General features: G+C 34.5%; 1 protein-coding gene across 1 annotated transcript in view; it reads left to right on the top strand.

Annotated features, from left to right (window-relative positions):
• Positions 1 to 18,131, top strand: part of LRP1B (LDL receptor related protein 1B) — a 699,724-nt gene that overhangs the window by 623,583 nt on the left and 58,010 nt on the right. The window contains exons 68-77 of the mRNA XM_069861579.1: positions 5,844 to 5,950; positions 6,615 to 6,744; positions 7,481 to 7,587; positions 8,682 to 8,814; positions 11,611 to 11,733; positions 12,268 to 12,390; positions 12,645 to 12,782; positions 13,255 to 13,389; positions 14,409 to 14,528; positions 17,042 to 17,283. Of these exons, the coding sequence (XP_069717680.1) occupies positions 5,844 to 5,950; positions 6,615 to 6,744; positions 7,481 to 7,587; positions 8,682 to 8,814; positions 11,611 to 11,733; positions 12,268 to 12,390; positions 12,645 to 12,782; positions 13,255 to 13,389; positions 14,409 to 14,528; positions 17,042 to 17,283 (1,358 nt within the window). The remainder of the gene's footprint in view (positions 1 to 5,843; positions 5,951 to 6,614; positions 6,745 to 7,480; positions 7,588 to 8,681; positions 8,815 to 11,610; positions 11,734 to 12,267; positions 12,391 to 12,644; positions 12,783 to 13,254; positions 13,390 to 14,408; positions 14,529 to 17,041; positions 17,284 to 18,131) is intronic.

Genomic DNA, 18,131 nt, shown 5'->3' with positions numbered 1-18,131 from the left:
TAAGGAGTGGATTCAGTTTAGCAACATGTAAAAGGAAACATTTTAATTCTGATAAGCTGCATGTGTATTTTATAAAATGATATATCATCCACTGGAAATCAGTTGACCAGAACTGAATATGGCCCTTCCTGAAAATCTCTGATTTTATTCATTCTTATAAAAATCTGTAGTTCTGCATCAGCTATGCAAAAATGCACTTCTCAATAATCTCATGAGCTCAAAATAAATTTTACAATTAGGTTACCTTTGACAGTAAGTTACGCATTGCATTTCTTAGCTCTAGATAGGAATCATAAAAACTAGTGCGTGACAGTGATAAACATGTTAACAATAAAGTTTAATCAAACACTACCTGCCTAGTACTCTTGTGATATTCCTGAGATATTTTGCTTTGTTTTATTTCATGAGAAGTCCATTTCTGTAATACTTAATCATGTTAAGAAGTAGATGTTTTTATTCAAAGTAGCTCTGTTAATCTAATTCTTTCCTACCTAGGAGGAGCCCGAATGCCTAGTAAGTCTTTTAAGACCACTTTCACAGAGTTAATTCAGATGTGGCTCTTGGGAAGAAATGACAAATTCTTAATGGTTTTATCTCGTAATCATTGTCTTTATGAAGTATTTCAAGAGCTAAGTTCCACAAATATTTCTGAAGCACCTTCTCTTCAGTTGATTGTATCTGTTTTCTTTTTTTTTTAACTTAGAAATCCAATCAATTAATATCTTTTTATGTAGGTAACCTTCAATGCATATTTCTGATCATATGTCATGAAGGTATATTTAGAATCTTCACGGTAATAACCTAGAAATCTTAATAAATTAGTCATTCTCTGGCTGAGTAAGTGCTGCCTGCCTCTTTCTCCAATTCATTCATGAAGTCCACGGGTACATGACATCTGAAAACTAGCTCATTCTGCATGAAAGATTGAAGTGGCTTTGTCTACCTTTTAATTCCTGTCTGCACTTGAAAATATTGAGTTACTGCATGTAACAGTGCCATAGTTTTCATACATAAGTGTTTCATCTAAGAGGGAAAAGATCATGTGGCTCAGTAATCACTCAGAGCCCATCGTTGCTGTACCTTGGGCAGTGGGGAGTTCACACAAAAGCTTTCTTAGCTTTGTGGGAGATTTTACTTAGGAAATGATTATTAGTGCCAGTGGGATTTTTCCATTTGCATTTGTACTACAAATAGCAAGAAATTATTTTATGTTCTTTTATCTTCATGTATAAATCACAGAGAGTGGTGTTAATCTGCGTGACCAGATAATCTTTTGAACATTTGAAAATATATATATAAAAAAAAAAAACTTCCACAAAACATAATTGCTGTTTGCAGAATAAGTGTCAAGCACCTGATTTGAATTTTTCCATGTCTGAAGTGGGATTTGTTTATTGCAGACACAGCCAGTTGATCAAACAAAGGCTGGAGAGGTGAACTGTAGTTTTTGTTAGTTTGTGTTTGTTTTTTTTTTTTTTTTTTCATTTTCTTTTGCTTATCAAATGAATATCTCACTTCTAACTGTTAAATCCCATATTCTGCTCTTTAAATTAAATACAGTAGGCTGACACAGCTGTAAAATTCAAAGTCTTGGAAGCATTTGGAAAATATATAATGTTGTTCAGTTGTTTGAAAGAGATGTATAAAATTCTTTATAGGTTGTCAAGGCACTTGTAGAGTAAAATGTAATGAAACAAATATATGTGAAATTAGAACTTCAAAAGCGTTTGACAAAATATATTACATTTCACATTATGATAAGTTGTTCATGGCATACATGAATATACAAAGGGCTTGTCAGGCAGCTATACCAGAAAATGAGTTGTTTCTCAAGAATGCAGAGTGAATTTATTGAATTATAGAAATTCAGCTCAAGTTTCTTCACATGCATACACAGCATCGTGGTGAAGTTATCAGAAGTGAAACTGCATGCATGTTAAAAAGTATTCACGTATGAGTGTGAAAAAATCAGTGGCATAATGCAAATAGTTGTACCTGTGACGACTCTGTTGTTTAAGTGTATTTGCTTTATGTTCTGTTGGCCTTTAACTATATTTGTTGTACAGTCTGTAGTGGGAAACATCCTTCTTAGCTTATTTCTTTACTTTCTTGGACTTCCTATATAACATTTAAATAGTTGAATGAGAATCTGTTGTACTACTTAAAAAAAAAAAGATTTATGCCAGAAAATTAAAAAAATTAATGCCAGAAAGTTATTGGATGAAATTACCCCCTCTGCCGTGACTTTATATCAGAAACAGTCAGATAAGAGCAGCTCATGGTAGAGATGAAATAGCCATGTTGATGGGAACCTAGGCAAGGAGACATGGAAAGCAGAGTTTGCATTGGAGAGAGCAGTACAAATGGGACCTCTATGTTTCCCATAAATATCATGAAATGGCAGCTCAGCCTTCCAGTGAATATGTACAAATTTGCAAGACCTTTTTAAAACATTAAAGCTAAGGAAGATTACTAACTGTCATTTTGACCCTCCCATATAAGGAAGAATTTTGAGGAAGGTTATAGGTCCATAATGAGTTAGCGCTAAGCAAAGCAGAATGCGTTTTTAGGTCTTCTTAAGAATGTAGTATCATTTTGGAAGGGGAATTTGCTTTTGGAGTCTATTTGGAATTTTTAAAAGCAAATTAAGGTAAGAAGAGTACTCTCTTTTTCATGGAAATTCAAAATAGACAATTCCATAGTAATAGCTATCTTATTCCGACTCAAAAGAAGGCACCAAGATTGTTTCATTGAATTTAATTTAAGAAAATATAATACACTGCAAAGCAAACCTAATAATGCTGTAGAAAGACATTAATTCAATCAGTGTAAAGATATTGCTGTTGCTAAAGTGTCTTCTCAATGCTCTTTTGTGGTTCCTAGAAATTGTCAAGAGAACAAATTAGTTAATATTGTCCTTGGTGTCGCAAATGCAAGAAGAACCAGCATTTATTTAATGTTTAAGTGAAAGTGTTTCAAACAAGCATAATAAAAGAAACTAAGCTGGAATGTCTCATAATGCCATCTTGAGTAAATTTTGAGTGAACAGTGCTGTAAATTCATGTTCTTTACATTGCGTAAGGCTCAGATGACTTGCTGCAAGTCAGACAATGGCTACCATCAGTTTTCTAGAACCAGCTAGGTGTCAATGCTAGCCAAAGGCAAGTACGCTACTTTAGTATGATAAAATGATGCCTACCAAAGATTTCTTCTTTTATGTACATCTACCAGTCTAGATTAACAAAGGCTTGTATATCAGTACATCAGTCTCCTCAGAAATAATTTCAATTCATTACTTAGTGTAATATCTTTGCCTATGAAATGCAAAATTGAACTCCAAATATGAAATAATTTCTTATGAGGTCCTTTTCTTGCTACTGCTTAAGATGATGACAAATGTCTGCTGGCTCTACAGATTATTTTCAGATCTTAAAATGTAAAACAAGTAGATCATCTTATGCACTGTGTTTCATGTAACGTTCTTTCTAATAATTCAAAAATGCTTTTCTTGGGAAGGAGTTTCAGTCTTTTTAAAGTGGAAGCTGAAAGACATTATGCTTCATTGGCAATACAGGAGTCTATTAATACTTATTCCTTTCGCTAACAGTCTGAGCACTGATGGGAAAGTACTCTTCTATGTTCGTATTTTCAATCACAGCAATGTATTCCAGCAGCAGAAGAAATATTCCAGCGAACAGAGAAGTTAGCTCCTTGTGTACCTTTTTCCAGAATCACATCTCTGTTTATAAATAATTCATTACCAGTATAGAAAATGTATTTGCTTATGTTTTGCAAATCAATACAAAACCATGAGTACTGTTTATTTGCATGTGAACTACTTTTTCCACAAATTATTTCCTTTACATAATTTACCGTATTGTGAACTTATGTTTCCTGGCCTGTTGACAACAAAAAGAATCAAATGTCACTGATTTTCTAACATTTATACAATGAGCTTTTGCTTTGAACGAAAGAAATCAGGATTAGTCTGTGTATAATCTGAGTCCCTGTAAGCGCTAACCTTTGATTTGCTTAAATAACACATTGCTGGAGAACTGACGTAATTGCTGTAGATCTGTTTTTATTACGATTTTCCTACAACTTCAGAATGAAAAGTTGTGCTTACCTGAAAAATGAAATTTCTCTGGAAGCTTTTAAACATAGCAATGTCGACTTTTTCATGAAGTGAAGTAAAAAACAAAAAAAGTTTAAAATTCCTTATAACAATTCCTTTCTTGAAACAGTTTTTGATTTTTATAAATGCAGAAAAAATACCCTAAATTCAGCTTTACCTTAGATCTGTGCAACTCACACCTTCCATTAGCAGCTAAATAACCTTTTAGCATTACCCAATCCATTGGTTCTGTCCGCTTTGTCTCTCTGCTTTCTTTTTTACCCTAGCTCCATTGATTTAGTCACTGTCATTTGCCATTTGCCTGAAGTCCTTTCCAATCTCTCATTTTCAAAGGTATTACTTTTAATCCTTAGTCTTGATTATACATTATTTACATATTCAGTGTTTACTGTGCTGGACATAATCCAATGAATAATCTTTGTTTGCTTTTTCAGTCCTGCCTTCCCAAAGCTCTTGGAGACGCAAAGTCTAAATTGCATGTAGAGACTTGCTTAAATTCTACTTGATCCCCCACTACTTCTCTACCTTTGTTTAATCTCATGGTCCAAAGTCTAGATGTTAACTCCATTTTATCCAATGTCTTTTGTAATGGTTCTCGTTTTCTGGAGGAAAGCACGTAGTATTCCACTGGGACAGTTTTCCATACTGGTCCCCTTGCCAGTTTTTTTGTGGCAGCAGCAGCACAAACGCAGAGATGTTCAGACAGTGAAGTAAATGGGCTGAAACAGCCAATCTCACCTTCTCAGCATTACTCCATCACTCCCTGCAGCCTGTTTCTCCTGTTGCCTTTGCCTGTACCTTGAATTAATTTTGTGTCTATTCTTCCCCTTTATTGTGTCCACTTTTTATAATGACTTCAGACCACCCTGTGTTATTTTTCTTCGCAGGGAGTAGAACAACATGCTCATTTATCATGTAACATCCCACTTCCTTTCCATTAGTCTCCTATCCGTCTATCTGTAATATCTGTAAGCTCCTTGGATTCTTTTCGTCTAACATCTCCCTTCACCTTTTTTTTTTGCTTTTCTGTGTTTTCTAACAAATTGGCAGTAGAGGGTTTTTTTATGAAAGTTTACTGTGCAGTGACTTTTGCAACTCACTCTGTTCTCATTCTGTTAAATCTCTAACAACATTGTCAGTATTTAAGTCAGTGGATAATTGTCATGTTTCCTCCCATGCTTCATTTCTGGAAAATGGGTTTCACTTGAAACTTCAAACCTTACCTCTTAGACACTCCATTTACCATCTCAATACTGTTCCCCTGAATGCTTAGCCCAGGGGAAGCTGATTCCTGACACACACACGTATCTTAAAAGGTCTGTGATAAACGGTATGCTATTAAGTGACAAAAAGTCAAAGATCTCCTTAGTTCTAATTACACTGGTGCAAACTTAATTTCTACTCTGTGGTACATATCTCACAAAACCTCTAATAACATAAATGCTTTGAAATTAATAATATTTATATAGTCAGCATCTTATAATTTTCCGAAGAAATGTGATAGAGATGAAATGAAAGTATTGTCATTACTAAATTACTATATGTAAAGGAAATCTACTTATAAAGTATTATGAAACAAATCTTGCAGAAAGTCTGCAAGTGGTTTTGACTTTGTTGTAGCCATTCATTGATCGAATGAGGGGACTTATGTATAAAATAATTTATGGAAATGCTAATAAACCTAGGGTTGTTACTTTTCTTTATTCAGAGCCTCAAACGTGCACTTTGAAAGACTTTCTTTGTGCAAATGGAGACTGTGTTTCAGCAAGATTCTGGTGTGATGGAGACTACGACTGTGCAGACGGCTCAGATGAGGTAGGCTTCTTCCAAGAAAAATGTTTCTTTAGAAAGTTAGTTTTTATGTTGTTGGAAAATGGATTCCCTCATATGAATATTTGAAAGAGCAGTGATGGGATTTCTACAAGTGAATCCATATGTGCAAATGTCTTTACCTAATTAAAACTAAGCCTATTGAAATAGTTATCCAAAAATGAGAACATGGAGATAAAATCAAGTCGTATTTAACAATAATCTACCTCTTCATGGCCCAACAACAATCTGGATCTCTCCCCATCCTGGATATACTTTGTGTCCTGGTTGAGGAACCACTCTTTCTACACACAGCAGTGGTTTGATTTGGTTTGGAAGAGGTTTTTTGTTTTGTTTTGTTTTTTGTTTTGAGAAAACACCATGTAGACAGTTTCTTCTGTAGCAAAAGCTCTCTAGATATTTTTGCTGCTTTTCTGTTCTTTCAAGTCCTTTTCATCCCTTCTTATTTTCTGCCAATGTAGGACCTCAGGTGCTTCCCGACCTTCCTACCTTTCATGAATCAAATCTAAAACATATTTTATTTCACAAGGCTTTACTGTGTTTCATAGTGTGGAGGAGTATAGGCTATAACTTCTCTGACCAACTATATATTTACCAATGTTTATATTAAACACTTGATCTCGTATATATGTTGTCTTTATTGTACCAGAGGTATTGCGAAACAGGCTGTTCGAGAGATCAGTTCCAGTGTTCCAATGGTCCATGTATATCAGCAAAATGGAGATGTGATGGTCATGAAGACTGCAAACTTGGGGATGATGAGAAAAATTGTGAACCAGGTACTGTTTTAAATAATGCCGAAAAATAAAAGGAGGTAAGGAATAAATGAGAATGAACAAGGCGACAATAAATCAACAAATCAATATTCCTTGTGCACTAGGGGTAGAAGGGAGTGTGAAGAAATCTGAAATACTTTATCTTTTTAATGTGTAGTGCTGTGTCTCCCTAATCATGTTTTGAAAAACCCACTTATGTGCAGCTATACAATATGAAGCTTGTTTGGCGTATGAAAACACCCCTCTGATTTACAATGCAACAAAAAAAATCCACCTATATTTTAAATAAAACTGATTAATATATATTTATTTTAATTGTAATATGTACTTCCTAAAACCATGGGTTCTTAAAAATCAAGTTTATTTAATTATAAACACTTAACATAACTTTATCTAAAACCTAAGACCATTTTAAAGATTGCATTATTTATTATTTTTTCTATATACTCATGCTATGAATAAATGTACATGTGATGTTACCATTGTTAGCAAGCATAAGGAAAACACACACAAAAAAATCTTTGCTGATAAAACACAAATGCCTGTTCACTGTTGTTTTACACTTTACTTATGAATCAACAGTTCAGTTTTGTGAAATATTTCATTGTAGTTTGCAAATGACCAGAAAAGCTCAGGTCAGCTACATGTTTACTCACTACGTTAACCAGCTTAAAACATTAAATTATATAACAACTTATAAATTGTCTTTTTCTTAATGCTAAAATTTGTTTGTAACCAGCATCTCCAACCTGCTCTTCAAGTGAATACGTTTGTGCAAGTGGAGGCTGTATTTCAGCGTCTTTGAAATGTAATGGAGACTACGACTGTGCTGATGGATCTGATGAGGTACATGGAATATTTCTGTTGATTTTTCCCTCCTCCGTGCCATCTACCATGAAACTTGATGGTATTTTTAGATATGAAAATAGTTTAAAGGTCAAATGGAATTGCGGTTTTTTTTGTGCATCCATGAAACACTGAGATAATAGCCCCATAATTTGGTTCCCTGGTATTTACAGTGCATTGTGTTTGTTTGCTTTGTAGCTGCTACCTGGGGGAGACAAATTTGTTTCCCTAAGTCAAAACCTGAGTGTGGTTTGGGGAAGTTTGCTTCAGGGACTGCTCTATTCTGGCAGCTTGGACAAGTTTGGCTCCCTCTAGTCTCTAAATTCACCTAGTACAATCCTAGCAGGCACCTTCCTGCCATGCTTTTCCTACATGATGCACTGTCAGTAGCTTTTTACAGTATTATCACCTTCGTGAACAACTTCACTGATCAATGTGGATATAGAATCATAGAATCACCAGGTTGGAAAAGACCCACCAGATCATTGAGTCCAACCATTCCTATCAAACACTAACCCATGCCCCTCAGTGCCTCGTCCACCCGTCCCTTAAACACCTCCAGGGAAGGTGACTCAACCACCTCCCTGGGCGACCTCTGCCAGTGCCCAATGACTCTACCCGTTAAAAATTTTTTCCTAATGTTCAGCCTAAACCTCCCCGGTGGAGCTTGAGGCGATTTCCTCTTGTCCTGTCCCCTGTCACTGGGGAGAAGAGGCCAGCATCCTCCTCTCCACAACCTCCTTTTAGGTAGCTGTAGAGAGCAATGAGGTCTCCCCTTTGCACTAACTGGCTTCTTACTCAGGGTTGTTTCTTGTGAAGTGGTTGACTTTAGAAATGTAAGTGTAACCCTTGTTTTGACTGCTAAATCCAAGTAACATAAAGAAGTAATATCAGAACATATACAATGTGATTACAATTTCTCTTGGACTTAAGTAACTGTTTAGATTTCACATTCCATCGTTAGGGACAGCTCTATTGTACTAAATATTTAGGTCAATAAAAAATGCTGGTGGTCAGTTTGGTTGGGTTTGGTTTTGAGTATGTTGTTGTTTTTCTCGTTCATTAATACTTAGTTCATATCTGCTTTCACACAGATGGATTGTGTAACAGAATGTAGAGAGGGTCAGTTTCGATGCAAAAATAAGGCCTACTGTATCCCTGTCAGATGGCTTTGTGATGGGATCCATGACTGTGTGGATGGCAGTGATGAAGAAAACTGCGACCAAGGTGAGTGATGCTTTTCTTTAAAAGGCTTACTTTAGCTGTCTTTGTGTTAACACACATTGTAAGTTTGTGCTACCATGACCATTCTGAGTTAGGAAATCAAAGCTTTGTCACTTCTTTCGACAAAGACAGTATAGCAGCTTCATAAGTGATTTGCAGGATGAAGCAAAACTTAAATTGCTTACAGATCATTGTTTCTTCTTTAAGTTTCCTTCCCCGAGGACCAAAAGATTGTGTTATTCCTGTAAGCATATTCTGTCTTATCAGAGAAATCAGTAATAAACCCAGTTAATTTACATTTTATAGACAACAATAAATTAAAAAGTCATGCAATATAACAAAAAATTGCTAATTAAGTACTCTTAAGACCCCAATTTTCTATTTATTTCACAGAGATGTAGTGTTGTAACTAACCAGCACCCATAAAACCACATTTTGAATTCTTGTTCTCCTTATAGAGCACAATTGTGCACATAAGCAGATTCACATGAAGCTAAACACTGTGTTTAGACTTTCTTTTGATTAAGCTTCCAAATATGTGTTTGAGAAATACATCTGTTGGTCTAATTCTCGTAGTTGCTGCAAATTCACAATTCTTGTTCTAATATATAACTGAGATTTCATATATATTTACATACGTATCTATGTATACTTACACATAGATACATGCAATTAAACGTTATTAAACAAGTTCCTCATACTATTTCTTCTGAGGATAAGACCATGCAAAAGTCTTTATTTCTGATTTTTTTTTTAACTGAACTTTGCTTCAGCTATTGGGCAGGAACAGTGTAATGCAGTAATACAGTGATAATACAGTAATTGAAACAAAGAAAGAACTTTTCACTCAAGTTCAAGAAATTTTACTTAGCATTTTCTCACCTTCATGGGTTTTTTCCAGATTTCTTTTATTTAAATTGAGTAGTTCTGTGTACTGCTCATCCACAATCATATGTCATGATGTACGTGAAGTACAAAAATAAATATTAATAATTAGAGATGAAACAAACAATTACAGAGTAAAATATCTTTCCCCTATTTTATTGTAAGTCTATCAAGCAACAATTACCAGTAGGAAAAAGAAGTTATATGTGCTGATTAAGTTTGAAAGAGAGACCAGAAAATGAAGAAAACAGGAAGACTCTTAAGGAGATGTTTAGATGCAAAGAGAAAAACATCATGTATGGAAGTGTTCAAGAAGGAATTGTTTAAGACTGAGATAAAAATGTTTTTTAAAGGCTTCCAGTCCATTTTAAAACTGCGTTTAAAATATCTGGACTGTGTCTCTTTAAAAACCAATGAAATGTAACTAGTAATGCACTTACTTTATCTGAAGCCCACAATATTCTTTCGATATCATAATGGAGCTTCTGTGAACTGCAAATTGCTTATAATGCAATAAGAAGCCTTTTGCCTAGTTGGTTATTGCTATAATACTTTGTATTTATGTTACAATTATGATTTCTGTTATAGAAATCTATTATATAAAGGAATTATGACAGACAGAGCAATCACATGAAACAAATGCCAGTTTATCTTGCTGATAACTAGTTTATTCTTCTTTGGAAATACAGCAAACACAAATGGAGTTTTATTTTACAGCATTCTAAAACAATCTCCATAATATTTATCTGCAACCCGCTGTGCATGTTTATAAACATAGCTCTATTCAATCTTATTATACAACTAGAATTGAGGCTTTATTGTGATTACACACACAATTATTTATATTCATGTTTTTCATCATGAGGAATACTTGATTTTTATATATTTTTTCTTGAATGATAAAAAAGAATACTTCTGTTAATGTTCATAACTTATATCTGCAGTGGGAGTGAATTATATTTGGTAACATAGCGTGAGAGTTCCCAGCATCCTCTTACACAGTGGGTATTTCATGCAAATTAATTTTCTGAAAAAAAAAATTAAGCCATTCTGAACCCTTTATATCAAAAGAAAGCCTTCTGTTGATTTTAATGGAGTGTGAACAGGGCACGGAATGTATAAGTAAAAAGCCACTGGAGCCTGCTCTAACTATTAGGATGGGTACAATGCATTGAGGTAAGACACAGTGAGAGTTTTGGTGTTATCATATAAAATTTCATTGTTTCCTCCTCTGCAGGTACACAGCTTTATTTCTTTTATAACCTACTCCTCTCAGGAAGCTCAGAATCCAGCTGCCATGAAAATGTGTTATGTAGAAAATTAAATTCAAGAAGTTTTCATAACCTGGTTGATTAGTAGTGGTAAAATTTAGTTATAGTTTTGAAGCAAAATGTCCTCTTACTGCTACATGCATTAAAATTGAATCCAGTTTGAACCAATTTTTAAAGCTTGAGCGCTCCAGCTTAGAACATTTTCTTTCACTCAATGTTTCATTTTGTTAGATGATTCAGAGTCTTTTCTGAAAGGTAGAATCACCAAAGAAAGTTACAGACAGAAAGTTTAAGCATTTCCTGTCTAAATGCAAGGGAAATATGCCTAGCTGGTGAGTTCTCAGTGTCTGTCTTTGCTAAGTGCCCTTTCTAGTCAAGCCAAATATGTAATTCCTAGCTAACAGTCGTGAAAAGGAAGTGAAAGAATTGTATGGTCGAGGAAGAGGTTTTTGAATCAGTGTTTCTTTCTGCCTCTCCAACCCTTTCATGTGGAATTTGTTCACTTAGTTTTGCTATGTGTGTCACTCTCTGTGTAGAGTATTTCATAAGTGATTATACTGGTTTTATCAAGAACTGACATTCTTTCTTTTCTCTTTTTGTTTTCCTGGGGTTTTTTTTTTCTGTCTTCTTTTCATCATCCTAGGGGGAAATATATGTAGAGCTGATGAATTTTTGTGCAACAATTCCCTCTGCAAATTACATTTTTGGGTTTGTGATGGTGAGGATGACTGTGGAGATAACTCTGATGAAGTTGCTGAAATGTGTGGTATGATAATTAATTTTTTCAGTGTTTTCATGTATTAAAAAATGACATGTAACATGCATGAATATATAAAGGTGTTTGTGTCTGAGTTTTTCATTTGAATTTTGTAAGGTTGGCTTGAAGTGTGGGATATACCTTTTGGTTGTTATTGCTATTCATGTGATTTCAGATAAGATATTTGGAAGAAATTATGCTTTTCATGGTAATTGCACAGATGGGAAAGCATTACTTCTATAATGAAATATTGATCATCATTAAATTTCCTACTTCCTTTATTTCTGTGATGCTCACTAATTTTAAAAAAGAGGTGCAATTACCCTTATCACACAAAATAATTTCATTCCTTAAATGACAAATTTATACTGTAAACATTGTTCAAGTGTTATTGCACTAGGTACCTGAAGTTAAATTCAAGTACCATTCATATGCTAAGTATAACAGTGTTCCTATGCCTGCTTATTACTTTGATAAGGAGACATTAAAGAAAGCTTGAGAATGCTAGCTGGGTAATAGCAGATTCTTTTTTTTAATATACAGTAAGGTTTCCATGCCCTCCAACGAGGCCGTACAGATGTAGAAACAACAGGGTTTGTCTGCGACATGAGCAGATTTGCAATGAGGTTGATGACTGTGGTGATAACTCGGATGAAGATCACTGCGGTAGGTGATATTACCTTTCCAGGCATTCAGATCAAAGAAAATAACATGAAGGCAAACTTTGTTAGAGATCTGCTTGTCCTCCAGTAAAGCTTAACTGGAGGTTAGTAGGTCAGAATTTGAAACTGAAAGAAATTAACCTTGAAATAATCTCCAGTTGTTTAGCACTTTGTGACCATTCCCATCTTTGTGTCTAAAATAAGCTAAGAATCTTAAATATTGATTTATTTTTCTCCCATTAATTTATAATTATGTAGATAAAATCACATATAAAGCAAGACCGTGTAGAAAAGATGAGTTTGCTTGTAATGATAAGAAATGTATTCCAATGGAGCTACAATGCGATTGGTTTGATGACTGTGGAGATGGTTCTGATGAAGAAGACTGCAAAATAAGTAAGTTTGACTGATAAGATTTTTTTTTGTGATTGCAACAGAAAAGATATAATTAACTGAGACTTTCATCCCTGCAGAACTTACTAAAAACATAGAACTTAGTTAAAGTTATGGGTTATAATTAAAGAAAGAGTTAGGTTTTTTTGATATAACACAAGAAGAACACAAATTTTGTAGTAGTTCAGGTGGCAGTAGCTTTTAGAGTAGTTCTTGAGTTTTTAAAGTAGTTTAGTGACATGTTTATTGCATTTGATTTCCTATCTGCAGCAAGATAAAATTTAGTATTAAATTATTTATGTGAAATAAAGTATCTCAATTAAATACTGTCAATTGATATGCATACGCAGGTAAATAAACTCATGTCATATATTTGTTTAAAATTTACCTTGATGCTCTTTTAACAGAATGATAAATTTGTTATTGTTTAAACAAACCTATCAGGCAGTTTTTTTACACATTTTGTTATGGTTAGGTGTCACTGAATATACGTGTGAAGATAATGTGAATCCTTGTGGAGATGATGCATACTGTAATCAAACAAAAACATCCCTACTGTGTCAGTGTAAACCTGGATTTCAGCGAAACAAGGGGAATAGACAATGTGAAGGTACCGATCTTTTCCGTCATTCCTTGCTTTATTAAAAGTCAACTGTGTAGTCAATTCTCTGGGCTGGAGAAGGAGATACATATCACAGACACTTTTTCTACAGAGTAAAAACTATTTCAGAGCTCTGGGATTAAGGAATCAAGAAAAGAAACTGAAAGGATTTACAGGATGTAGCTTTATGCTTTTTAGCTGGAGAGGTTATCAAAGATCAACATTAGTTTTGCATATAGAAAGGCTCAGGTCAGGCCATGAAATGATTTTATAATTTAAGGTGTAAATGGGCGATTTAAGATCCAGAAGGCTATTTAACTGAGCAGTTGAGATTGGCATTTAAATTGGTATATGAGACTATTTTGAAATGCTTAGAATAATGAAGGTGCATCAAACTGAAAACTGAAATGAAAATAAGTAGATTGAAAGACAAAATACCTTAGAAAATGTAGTCTTAATATATATGAGGCCATGCTGGTCAGAAAACAAGACAGTTGTTACGAAACAGTTGATCAAAAAGAGAAGACAGATCTACCTTCCCAAATAATGGGTTGTGAATAATTTTCTTGCTGGTGTGCAGTAACTTACAAGAAAAGTGGAGATCACCTCAATGGGACTATGAAAATGAACAGATACTTGCATACAAAGACTTCATTGCCTGGCTCTTAAGAAAAGGGTGTACACACAAGAGGTTTTCCAATAAGAGGCAGTCATGTAGTTTTGACTGTAACAGAGGCAGATATGTTGAAAAGAACTATAAGAGATGTTTTCATTCTCAATTTCAAGCTATAATGATAATAGATTAATAATGTAAAATAGGAGAAATAATATGAAATGTAATTCTGGTATATGTTAATTGCAGCAGAAATAAGGTTAGCAATAATGGTAGAAGTCTTCCTTTTAATGTTGCAAGATGTAGATATGCTTATGAATTCTTTTTGTTCATCTGCTTTTTTCCATGGTGTTCTGAACGTGTTAAATAGTGTATTAAACTATAGGAATATTAAGTATGATTCTTTTCCTCATAGATATCAATGAGTGTATGGTGTTTGGTGTGTGCTCCCAACACTGCCACAATATTAAGGGGTCCTACAAATGTGTGTGTGAGAAAAATTATAAGGGGAGGAATAACAGTTGCATAGCAAAAGGTAAGGCTATACAAATCAAAATAAAATTGACAGTCCTACATTATTTGTTATGTACATGGTTGACAACAAAAATGTGTTGCATATACAATTTATTTTCTGATATATTTATCGTGACTAGTGCACAGAAATAATTCTCAAGACCTCTCAGATTTACCTTTCATTTTAGTAAGCAGTAAATGATTATCACGTCCATGTAAATGAACATAATTAATATGAAAGTCCATTTCCAACTCTATCTTTCTTCTCCATTTACAAAATACATACACAAATAAGAAAAACAGAGATCATGTATTATAAAGCAAGTAACCATTCTGGTGAAACTTTAGAAGTGTGGGAGAAGAACAGACTCTTTTATAGAAACGTGTTTTAGAACTTTAGGAATTTATTAAGTAGTAGTTGGAGTTAATATATTTTGCTTTGTCTTGCTGAGAAATCTTATAGAATTCATTTAAGTGCAGTTTTCCACGTACAGTCGCCTAAGATTATACGCCTCAAGTAAATCAGCTGCCTAGATCACAGTCCAGTGAATGTAAAGAAATATGCACCTATAGGTGTTATTTCTGCCTTTCACAAGGCAGAGGTTTTGCCCAAATTGAGGGCAATAGTTAAGTCTGGATATTCTTTAACTTTTAAACAATTTTAGAAATGAAACAAGCAATAATCCATCTGCTTGAGTAAAATCAACATAATTATTATGGATCTGTATCTGAATATCGGAAAGGCCTTATGAGGAACGGCTGAGAGAGCTGGGGTTGTTTAGACTGGAGAAGAGAAGGCTGAGGGGAGACCTCATTGCTCTCCACAACTACCTGAAAGGAGGTTGTGGAGAGGAGGGTGCTGGCCTCTTCTCCCAAGTGACAGGGGACAGGACAAGAGGGAATGGCCTCAAGCTCCGCCAGGGGAGATTTAGGCTGAACATTAGGAAAAAATTCTTCACAGAAAGGGTCATTGGGCCCTGGCAGAGGCTGCCCAGGGAGGTCGTTGATTCACCTTCCCTGGAGGTGTTTAAGGCACAGGTGGATGAGGTGCTGCGGGACATGGTTTAGTGTTTGATAGGAATGGTTGGACTCGATGATCCGATGGGTCTCTTCTAACCTGGTTATTCTATGAGTCTATGATTCTAAAGTATAATCCTAGCCTCCTACCTGCAGTTTAGTGAGGTTTTGGTGTAAATTACATGTATGCCAGTGCAAAACCAGTGTTGATGTTACAAGGTGTGGCTCCTTAAACACTCCTGTGTATATCTGGTGCACAACTACGTGAAGTACCTGATCTGAACCTTATGGCCAGTAAGCACATGTTGTGGATGTGTGTCATACAACAATAACAGCTTGTATGACATTAATTCCAGTTCTTCCTTCTTTGTACCACATCAGTCAATAATGTAGGTACATTCATACTGAGTTGCTAGGTGGTGGTAGTCAGGTTTCTTACAAGCTTATGTCAAGTTATGACATGGAAAGAAACAAGGTTGCTGATTGAATATAGTGGCTTGTAATTATAGAAACACGGACATAGTTGTGAGGATTTATAATTTAAAAACCTGGGAATCATTATCCTACATCTGAATTTTTTGCAAGCTTCATTTCCGTTGTAATACAGTTAATGGTTCCCTCTGCTCCCTCATTGATACTTGCTTTAATGGGGCTTTTCTTTCTTCTTGTATTTAGCAGGAGCTAGGGAACAAATGATTTTTGATATTTCATACTCATAAGGAGTAAATTTGTTGGACAGACATTATTATAAGTCAATTCTCTATGAATAAATGTGATATAAATTGGAAAACTAAAAAATGGCAAACGCACTCTAATGCAGCGAGCCAATTTGACGCTTTCTCAACACTGAATGAATAGATACCAGAGAACGTTTTCTTATGAACACTTGTTGTACAACATCTGGCTCAAAGTGGTAACTAGGTACGCATAAATACCACCCATTCACAGGTATCCATAAATGCTCGCTGTCTGAAATGAGGAGATATAAGGCATAACCACACATGTTCTTTAGGATCGTTGGTCTAGTTTGCTCATGTTGCAGTCATTCAAACTTTACTGAACTCACTAAAGATAGGAACTTTCCACTAATTTCCAATTAAGCTGTTTAAAATAACGCATACTGGTAAATTTGTGTTCTTTTAATATATACATTTAGGACCCTCTAGACACAACATGCCTATAAAAATATGTAGCCATTCATAGGGACTCATTTCATATCATCTATTTTTGTATACATCTTAAAGGTTTCAAATTCTTATATTGTATATGTCCTAAAATATAGTCTTAGTTGTCTCAATGTGATCTTGGAGAGCTTTGATGTAATATATATTGCTATCAGAATACGAAGAGTTGCATTTATTGCCCAGAGTGAGTGATTTTGCGGTCTCCAACAACTAAAAACAATTTTAACATAAGAAATTATATCAAATAAACACGAAATATCTACTTGGGTGAAAAATACTGATTTTGTATTAGTTAACATTTACCTTATTTTTGTTTCATTATAATAATCCCTAGGCTCTGAAGATCAAGTTCTATATGTTGCTAATGACACTGACATCCTGGGTTTTGCATATCCATTCAACTACAGTGATGCTCGACAGCAAATATCACATATTGAACATAATTCAAGGATAACTGGAATAGATGCATATTTTCAAGGGGACATGATTGTTTGGAGTACTCAGTTTAATCCAGGAGGGATTTTCTACAGAAAACTTCACGACAGAGGGAGAAGGCAAAGTAACAGTGGGTTGATAGTAAGTGATGAAAATCAAAGATTACATGATACAGGTTTCTTTTTATTTACTTTTCTTTTCTGACTGTCTATAATAACATGTGCTGATTTAGTAAATTGTCTGTCTGAGAATGATTTTACTCAATTGGTATGTGTGTCCACTAATGTCTACTTTCCATTTAAGACTGTGACAAACGTGGGTGAGTCTTTATAGTATTCTATAGTATTTTAAGAAGTTTTCTAAAGAGAAATACTTAGTATGTTAGAGGCTTGAAAAGATTGTATACCATCAAGACTTTTTATTTTAAGAGAAAAAAGGGGGGATATAATAGACATATATAAGCATCATATGGATTAAAGAAAGGCATGAATTTCAGATCCTTGGAAAACAGAAGACGTAGATAGGACAAGGACAGGCCTGATTTCTGTAGTGGCCATATAAGCAATAATATTGGCAAAGCTATGACAAACATTTTAAAATTAGAACAGTAAGTATTTAGTTCTTTATATGTTGAAATGCATAATATCTTCTTTAGAATAAGTACAAATGTCATTTCACACTGCACATTGGGAATGTGGATTTTTATTACCTAGGGCAATTTCAAGTGGTCTTTACTAGAAAATAAAGTAAATGCAGATTGATACTGATTTTGCCAAAAATATTTCTGCAGAATTTTTAAGGAAATGTTAGTGCTAAATTGAAGGTAACAATATCGTGTTTGCATCAGTTTCCATAATGGTATAAATTCTTTTTATTTTTACTTTGCTTTAAATGTGATGTCAGGGAAGAGTTGTTAGTTTTTTCTTGGCCAGTAATAAATCAGGTCAGAAATCACACCCGTCTAGCTGTTTCCTTAAATTTAGAGGAGG

Source organism: Phaenicophaeus curvirostris, chromosome 7 (assembly GCF_032191515.1).
Source record: "Phaenicophaeus curvirostris isolate KB17595 chromosome 7, BPBGC_Pcur_1.0, whole genome shotgun sequence".
Classification (NCBI taxonomy): domain Eukaryota; kingdom Metazoa; phylum Chordata; class Aves; order Cuculiformes; family Cuculidae; genus Phaenicophaeus; species Phaenicophaeus curvirostris.
This window is presented reverse-complemented; position numbering and strand designations above follow the sequence as displayed.